Source organism: Porites lutea, chromosome 8 (assembly GCF_958299795.1).
Source record: "Porites lutea chromosome 8, jaPorLute2.1, whole genome shotgun sequence".
In the NCBI taxonomy this organism is placed as follows: Eukaryota; Metazoa; Cnidaria; class Anthozoa; order Scleractinia; family Poritidae; genus Porites; species Porites lutea.
Genome location: NC_133208.1, coordinates 14,335,488 through 14,345,219, shown reverse-complemented (window position 1 = coordinate 14,345,219; position 9,732 = coordinate 14,335,488). Strand labels below are relative to the sequence as shown.

At 38.9% G+C, this 9,732-nt stretch overlaps 1 protein-coding gene across 1 annotated transcript in view; it reads right to left on the bottom strand.

The window, feature by feature from the left end:
• Positions 1–8,935: 8,935 nt before the first annotated feature.
• LOC140946401 (long-chain-fatty-acid--CoA ligase 1-like) overlaps positions 8,936–9,732 on the bottom strand; it is a 28,529-nt gene continuing 27,732 nt past the window's right edge. The window contains exon 23 of the mRNA XM_073395517.1: positions 8,936–9,186. Coding sequence (XP_073251618.1) covers positions 9,013–9,186 — 174 coding nt within the window. The 3' untranslated portion in view covers positions 8,936–9,012. The remainder of the gene's footprint in view (positions 9,187–9,732) is intronic.

Below are 9,732 nucleotides of genomic sequence, written 5' to 3'. Positions count from 1 at the left end.
CAAAAGTGTGATGAAGAGAGGAATCAGGAAAATTCTCACTTTCGTAATACGTTAAATTACACCTAAAATTTTCGGAAAAATAATACTGAAGCCTTGTAATTTCGAAAAGACTCAAGTCCGAACAGATACAAATTTTATAGCGCCGCACAGAATGCTTTTCTATATATCTTAAAGTGCTCTGGATAATCTAAAAAGTGTATTCAATGTGTTTAGGAGGAAACCGTTGTTGGGGGCCCCTGTGTTCAAAGCTGCTTTTAAAACGCATCCCCACAAAACACGGGATCGCGTAACTCCAACCACCAGGCAAAATAGATTTGATGGATTGAGTCATACAATTACCTCTGTGAGAGTATTAAGTCCAAGGGATTGAGAAAATACAAAACAATCATGATTAATATCAACTAACAAATGGTTTTAAAAATAAGCGTTTTATGTTACCGCGTTGCTGGGGAAGATGTGAAGTGGATCAGCTTAGAATAAATCGTTACTGATTTAAGTATAGAAGAATTTCACGGTAATCATGAAGGTTAAAATGCTAAACATTTGCAGTCAATATAAAATGTGGGTAGTTTGCTTAACGATTTCACAAAACAATGAAATATTTCTTAAAAATTCCCCTCAGTTTTCCTCTTACAGGAAAGCAGGAGCGTTTTCGTTAAAAAATTTCGGTTTCTAAGATATTCTTACGCATTAATTAGAGTCACGCTTACAAATTCCATAAAAATATACTGGATCAACAAGAAAGTTACACATAAGCTCAGATACAAGTGGGCAGAACTGAGATTGTTTCGTTGCCGTTGCTATTGTTGTGTTGTTTTGATCTGTTTGAAACTGTCATCTATCATCGTACCATAACGAAAATAACCAAAATATCGGAATTAAAAAGTAAAATCTCCGAATCTTTTGGACAAGATTTTCAAATTATACGGAATCCGACACGTTTCTAGCCTCCCCGCACACGTCCTTTGGGGTTCGTTTGTCACGCATTCATTTCTCCTCCCGTGGGGGAGAAATGAATGAGTGACAAACGAACCCCAAAGGACGTCTGCGGGGAGGCTAACACGTTTCACGCCAAATTACGTAACACGAGAACACAGATCGCCACGTGTGATTAAGGCGGGTAATATCCTTTTGTCAGTTTTAACATCGACGAAGCCCTGCGGTCGACATCTGTTCCCGTAGGCAATCATTGAAACTTCAAGAATCAGTAAACACGTCGGTTTGGAATTAATTGCATTAAATTCTGCTTTGTATATTGTTGGGGGCTTGTGTAGCTCGCTTGGCTTTTTAACGAAGAGGACCAAGACTCTGTTCGTTCTCCTTAGACAGCAGTTTATTCTTCAATATATATAGCTTCTGACAACAACTCTACTACTCAACTAACTCTACTAGCTTACACAGCGAATTAAATAACGAAATTGTGGACGTGTTTGGGTTAGCTGACCATGAGACCCTTCCATTGCATATCCTGTCGCTGAACTTGTGAACGATAGAATAGTCTACACTATCGCAATTAACAAGTACTCAAGAGCCAATTGAATGCTAGCGGTAAAACTGCTCGCTAGGACCAATCATACAAAACAGGAACTTCAGTGGAGGCAAAACTCAAGGTCAGCTATAATCCCCGAACATGCTTACTTCAAAGAACTACAACAAGCTTAACAAATCCTTTCGATAGACGATACTTCTCAAAACTCAGGAACTAACCGTGTGGCCTATACATTGAATTTCCTTGGACTATGAACTGTTTATTAAGAAACTAGCGCGTGCTACAAAATAATCATTCGGATAGAAAAACCTTAAAAACACCAAAACTCCAAAACAGAACTAACAGCAACTACTTCATAACAATGTTTTTATCTGTGATGTGTAGAAGTCTCAGCTTCCCTAAATTAGTTTTGAGTCATTGCCTCTCACGGCAGTGTCGTTTAGCCCCGCACTTTGCGCTAACTTTATCTCCCTTTGGACTGAGCTTTGTGGCTCTTCTGTCCATTTAGTATTGAGCTAACACTCAGTTATAATTACAACTAAAAGTAAATGCTCGAGATTGATGCATAACCTCATATTGTCATTTAGCAAATATGAACACATATAATATCAAATGCACCATTTCTTGGGGTGGGTGGGAGGGGGGGGGAAGAGATACAACTGAACTCGTAGCGAATTAAGAGTTCCTGAAGAATGGATTGTACCTTAATATCAATGGCATTTCAACCGTTAACCGATCACACCTTATTTTTTGGGCCGAAACAAGGCATTTTGAAAACCACGTAGCAAACAGCGTGATTATAGCTATATAGCTATACAAAAGAAAAATGAGCAAAAATAGGAAACCAACAGATTTGACTTACTGAGAACAAGAAGTTGACCAACTTTTCTTTTCTTACTAAATTTGGTTTGATCAGCTCAGTCAGAATGATTAATAGAAATCACCCGCTCATTCCAGAGAATAACCTTCAAAACACTCACAACTCGTGATGGAGAAGGTATTTGCACCTGAAAATGCCTAAATGATATTATGCGATTGGGATGACACACTTATTGGCTGAGATCTTTAAATGCAATGAAATACAACCACAAAAGTCTATCAGTGATATGGCTGTAGCATTTCATGGTCAACCACCTAATAATATTGACAATGTGTTTTCCGCCAACTCAAACTATCGTGTACAGTATTTCAATGACGCATGTTTTTTGAAGGTCCAAAAATTTCAAAGTGTGCATAATTTATTTTTGATTTATTTCGGCTCTTTATCAAAAGTCCAAGCACAAAAGACGACTTCCAGGTCCTTCCAGGTCTTCGAGAACAAAAAATCCGAATGAGATGCTGTTAAAAGGATTTTGTTAGTACCTATACCAGTGCTTTGAACTTTCCGAAGTGTATTGATAGTTTCCAATAGCAAACAGTGCCGGTTAGCTTCCGAAATGCTTCAATGTCGCCCGGCGTCAGACGAGCGGAAAGTTGCGCGTCTGAGACCTAATGACGCGACTGACTCCTTCAGTTTTTCACCCTTCATCTGTTGTAATTCTCAGTTAAAGAACTTACTTGTAGGCAACTGAAGGAGAACCCTAGTTAGCTAGACAAAAGGTTTTCTAATTTATACACGTGTTAACAATACAAGGTGCGTTTTGTGAAAAGTAATTCCGATCCGTCTCGTAAATCAAATGAACGTTGCTATTTCACTCACGCTGAAGGCCGCCCACTAGATACAAGATTCTATTTGGGTCAACCTTAGCTGTAACCTCGGCCAGGGATCGAAATCCCATGGACATCTCACCTGAGTGGTTAAAGCGTTCCGGGATTTATCTTGGTGTGAGAACTTAGCCGGACGTTTTTCTTTATTTTACACCTGTTATTAATCCTGGCTTTTTCTCGCCGGTATAATGTCTTTAATTATTTTCTTTAGTTTACATCCCTCGCGAATGTTTCAGGTTCATAAGTACGAGGATGAGGGCCGTGTTCTGATAGACCACGTGATATGCCACATGATCGTTCTTACAAAAAAAAAAAACTTAATAACGAATCAAGACCAATTGTTTATGATCTGACATCCTGACCACACATATAAAATAGCATTTTTCTTTAACTGGCTTAGTAAGTATGTGTTTACTAACCTATGGTGCTGAAATTACCATTTATTGTTTCAGCTAAAAATTAAGCCTCTGAATATTAAAAAGCTTGATTATCAAATTAGAGCACGTTTATTCCAGACAAAGAAGGTTAAAAAAGGCATTAATCATTCAGAAATGCTAACTATTTATCATAAAGATTGCTAGGCCCTGGATTGTATGAACCGTACCGTAATATGCATTCGGGGAAAACTGAACCTTGTTTACAAACAATCTAACAAAATATATTGTCGATCAGTCATTTCCCGATAACATTTTAAAAACCTCTTTAACAATTTAAGACAGATAACTCTTTATCTAAAAATTTGGTGACACATAATAATCGATGCAAAATTCTTTAGCTGTCCGTAAGTGATAACAGCTGCTATACCCATGTTAACCTTAATTTACGCGATGTATCTTAAGTACTGACTTTTCGATGGCTTCACTTTGATAACATTAATTATATGTCTTGGATTTTACCTTAAATGGCACTTACGTTTTGCAGAAACTTCTTACAGTTCCTCCTTGTCTTGTCTTGTCTTGTCTTGTAGCAATCAGTCGAATGTTTCGATTCACGAAAACAAAAGCATATTTTTTAATGGTTGATTAACAATACAGTCATGCGCGTTTTACAACCAAAATCACATTGCTTACAGCGAAATACGAGTCCTTTGCTACAAAATATGTAGGACTAACAAAGCAAGCGCAATACCATGTTCTGGTCTGAAGTGTTTTTTCTTTTGAAAGTTCAAAAATTTCCGCTTAAAAAACAATTTTTAACCACCTCGTTCAGCCGCTAATACCGCAAGAATGCATACGTACTTCTTCACGGTTTCATTCACTTTAATAGACACATTTGAAACGCAGGAATGTGCCACTCGGAACAGCGGTCGCCGTCGATTTTTGGGGTCCCGTGTCTTGAACAGGTTACTAAATTTTACTGTTAAGCGTCGTAAACAAGGTTTCTTCCTGGACCGGAACCGGGCGGGCGGAGCACAGTCTAAAAGTGTTGGTTGGTACCAACAACTTCTTTATTACAAAATATTATATTGTCAAAAAAAACTTTTGTCTTAAACAGGGTAGCGTAATGAACAATTTTTATTTACAGCCGGGCCAGGATTTGCCGCACACACCCTCAAAAATCCCTTAAGTTCCCCCGGCTCACTTAACCGTTCATTTGAATGAACATACTAATTCAGCAAGATTTCATTCACAGACTGAAAAGAAAAGGCGGCTTGTATATTATAATAAAGGACACCACAGAAAAGCACACCACTTTGATGAATCACAAAACTTGGAACTTTTTCACCGACTGCAAATTCAACAGCCTTACAAGGCGCCATCAAAGTAATAGCCATGGCAGAGTTCATTTGAAAAAAAACCGCGCATACTTCGCATGTCAACAGCTAGAACCGCTTTGCATGCAGTGAATAAATACTGCTTTGGGAATGCTATACAAGCGTTTGTTTGAATGGATTAAGCGTAGACATATTTATTTCATGGATAAGAAGAATTTAAAAATTGTTCTTTGATCACGTTAATTGAGAATCATAAGGCTAAATCTTCATGACTGTTAAGTTAACAAGTACGTGCAAAGCATTTAAAATATATATATTTAATTACTGATTCATAATGACTAAAAGTAAAACTGTCCGGATCTAACGTGCCCATATTTCCTTTGGTTCGGTAATAATATCTGTGATAATCAGCCTCTAGCTTGGATAGGTATATAAAAATTATATTTTATCCCACCTGTTAACAAGTACATATTGACTAACAGTCTGTTGATCTAACGTACCCCAGTAGTGTTATTTACTTATTTACTTTGGTCCGATAATAATATCAATGATAATTCCTCTAGTTTAGATAGGGCATATAAGAATGATATCAGCCCACCTGTTACAGAGAGTGTCTTCATCTTTTAAAATGCACAATTTCCAAAAGCTCACAAGTCAATCGTTTCAATCGCAACCCAAAATAAAAATTATACACATATGCAAAGGCGAGCACTAGATGCCGTCTTAATTGATAGACCACGTGTGTTAAAGATGTGGTTTAATTAGGAGACTGGCTTGAGTGAATTCATAATGATTGTTTTTGCTCAATGGGTGAGGGATAAGAGCCATAATTATGGCTCTTGGTAAGGGAATCATGGTCCAAAGAATAAATGTTAAGATCACAATTTAATACGTTAGCAATTTTGGTACCGTGCTTTACATGATATGCTTAAGTGATTTGCTCATTTTCGGCTCACGGTTTTGCCTTTGAATACAATGGATTAGCTATCGAGTCACAAGGGAAAGCGCTTTTGTTGGCTAATTTGCATTTTCTTAGTTTATTCTGCTTGGATGACTAACTTAAATAAAAACAAAGCGAATGCTTTACGGGGAGGGGGTACTCCCTATGATGGCCGATACGCGGAGGCTCCTTCTGAAAGGGGTACCTTTTTAGGCTCTAAGACAGGCATATGAAATGATACGGATTTCACTAGTTGAAGTGTATGAAAGGGCAGGGAATTCTGTCATCTTGGTCCAGAAAAAGACCCAAAAGGAATAAGAGACGCATTTGTGGCTGTGAAAAAGTCTAGAAAACATTCTTGTTTGAGGTTTATTCACACCTTAAAGAAAGTGCATTTGCAATAGTTAAAAGGGATGCAGGGTTCTAAACTAGGGAATATGTGCCCGTAAAAGGGGCACCATTTATCAAAAGAAGGTAAACGAAATGGGTACGTTTTTTTTGCCAAAAATGGTATATAAAACGGTAAGGAGTTGGACCTCGGGGCGGAGCCTCCTCGTATAAAATTCCGTAAGTGTTGAGTACTAATATGATGTATACTATATAAAATCATTAACCATTAAAAGCATTAAAAAAGCATTAACCACAAAGGACTGCAAAAGATCGCAAACGAATATGCCGAGGAACGTAGGATCAATAAAGACCTGATCAGCAAAAACAATAAGTAGACATATATATATAAATATATATATATATATATATATATATATATATATATATATATATATATATCTAGCCGAATTTTTGAAAACATACCTCAAAATGGACCAGAATATTCGCACAGAAAGCTGGCGATCGCCAGCTTTCTGGTCACTGCGGTGCGAAAAAACATAGGGGGCTTGCTGTCCTGGTTGGTCTCATTGACAAGTTCATTCCCTGAGCTAACTCGCCATGGGTTGGAAAGGGGCCTCCATGTCAATCCCTAGGGGGGTAGGGTGCTGAAAAAGCGTTGTACCTTCCGTTAGTCCTGGTCTGGGAGAGTCAGTGCACTGCTCATGTCTGCCTTTGGTTTGTCATGTCAAATTCTTGTAACGTTTGAGGCCCATTGGCCAATGAAAGCATTCCCCTTAAGCACGTGCTAGGCTGGGGGGGTGGAGGAAGTCAGGGGGGGTGATTTAACCTTGAATTTCTCTGCTTAGAACTTGCTTAAGTCTCAAGCGTCCTCCGTCATTCAGGGCCTTTAAGCAGCTAGAGTGTATGGACAAGTCCAGAGTGTCTTTTTGATGGACTGGAATGTTTCTTTTGCTAATCAGGAACCAAGAAGAGAGTCAACTTAAGAGAACCATGGGTAAGAGCTGAGTGTCTTGGCCATATTTACTTTAGTTGAGTCAGTTTAAGGTGTGTGGGCTGCTGGTGTCCGATGGTACGGTTTTCATAAATCCGGCTAGATATTTATATATATATATATGTTCGTACTACGTGAAATTAACTTTGCAAGACATCAACACGACACCGAAAGAACTCAAAACAGAGCGGTATTGTAGCCACAGACAGCTGTTTCGCTGTTATTGTAGCTCTTCAGTATGGCGCAACAACATAGAAAGATTCAGAGTGTGCCGGTGATTTTTCAGCTAAGCTGGGGCTTTGACGGAGGATCGCTTTTTTTAAGAGAAATTAAAGGGATCATACGAAACTACGACGGCGACCGCTGGGGAACGTCAAATAATTACGGTTTAATCAGAGCAAAGCTACAAAGTTTGCACGTGCATCAAGGTTTCCGGTCAATTTCTATGTAGTTTCAACCACCAACAACTTCGTGACCCGAACATGACTGACCAAAAATGAAAGTTCGTTTAAAACTTGAACACGGTTAGACGATAATTCTCTTTAAGCTCTGGTGCCGTTCTTTCTCTTCAGCTCCAGCTTAATTTAGTCCCATGTTTAAAAAAGAGGTAACGAGTTTGAATAGCGAAGAAGTTTGTCGAAAGTACGCGAAATCGGTTTTCCAAATGAAGTTTTCACTGGCGTCGCCGTTGTCGGCTCGTATAAGGTCCCTAGAGACAAACTTAGAGCGCGGTTTGAGAAAATTAGTGGCCTCAAAACATGTACGTTTTAAACAAGTAGATGGAATAAGTCAGTCAAGTCTCCTGGAGTGAGTACATATTAAATGTGTTTTTTAACCTTCTTTATACTGTCAAAAACAAAAGTATGTAGAACGGGGTTTGTGTAAACTCAGCCGCCAGGCTTCTGTAGGACTGGACAGCATACCCACCCTCACGAACATGATACTTTAATAAAACGCTTATATGAGAATATATGAATATACAAATACTTTTGCACATGCAGGAATAATACTGGCATCAAGAAGCAGTCAGTCAGGGCGAGATGATCTATAAACTTTCGTCTCGCTGAAAAATAGTCTCCTTTCGAATTAAAAATTACCGCTGAATACAAACATTAGCGACACATTCATGCAGGGTTAGCCTCGACGTAAAGTAAAATATTCAGAAATTCCGGCAAGTAAGTGTTTGAAATTTGCATATACACAATAGACAGAGTAATAAGTCTTTTTCTCGTTGGAATTTGTGAATATTTTACTTCAGACGGAGGCTAACGCTGTAAAAAATGCGTCTTCAGTTCTTTAATTCAGCGGTATAGCGAACTCGAAACTGGACTATTTTATACCCTGGGGAAATCTAGGCCGACATTTCGCGACGTACCATTATTTTCCCCGTGAAATGACGTCTGAGCCTGGAAAGAGCGCAGAAATTTTAACTAGGGGTAGCAAATTTTCAACCAATGAGAAGCACTATCGAGATCTGGGTAGTGACAGGTCATCAGTATCGCTCCTCAGAAGTCATCACGTGGAAAAACCAGTGATGGCGTAGCGAAATGTCGGCTGTTTTCTCCCCAGGCTACGATTTAACCCGTAGGCCCCAACTCCGGATTTCCCCGGCTGCCCGAGGTTCTCCAAGAATATACAATTTTATGGTCCAAACTGCGATAAATAGATTGAATATTTGATGTCAATTATCGTGCTCAAGTCTTCCTAGCGACTTCACTAACATGAAATTCTTCAACGGAGACGAATCCTCTCTGTTTGATCGAAGCTCAAAATCACAGGAAAGAACAATTCCCATGTCAGGTCCTTTTTCAGTGAACACTTCAGATCGTACTTAGCGAGCGCACGTACTGCGCTCGCTTATCCACTTCCGCGTTTAACTCTTGGAATTTTCCCTCAAAGGCTTTCTGGACAACAGGTCGCTTTGTCTTGAACGTGGGCGTAAGGAATCCATTTTCAATAGAAAACAGTTCGTTGTGTATGTGGATGGCTTTAACCTGCGGAGACAAATGAGAAAAGTTAGTAAGGGGACAGGAAAAAGCCGAGTTCAAATGATCAGTTTTAAAGTGATTCCCTAGTAAAAGAACCTAACATAGATTGCAGATGAAACTTGGTAGACTGATATAACAAGTCAAGAAGATGATAAAAAAAAGTAATAAAAGGTGGGGGTCACCGTGCTTGTTTTGACGTCCCAATGCTGACAAATACGGCTATTTAGCACCCTTTGACAACAGCCCAAAACTAGACAAAAAGGAGAGATTTTTTCGATGATGCATGTGGTATAGTATAGAATTTGACTTTAATGTATTGTTTATCCACTTACGTACCGGAAAAAGGCCTTTTAACACCCTTGTTTTTACTTTACGCGCCAAAGTGGATTTAAATTGGGCACTCGCTATTCGACCCGTGATAGCTCAATCCGTACAATTTAGAAAAATTGCCAAAAAACTTGACATAGAGTTGTGCCAATTTTTTTCTTGTCGAAAGGAAGCACTGTCCATATTAAAATCATGAAATAAAAAATGGGGGTCGCCGTACTCGTT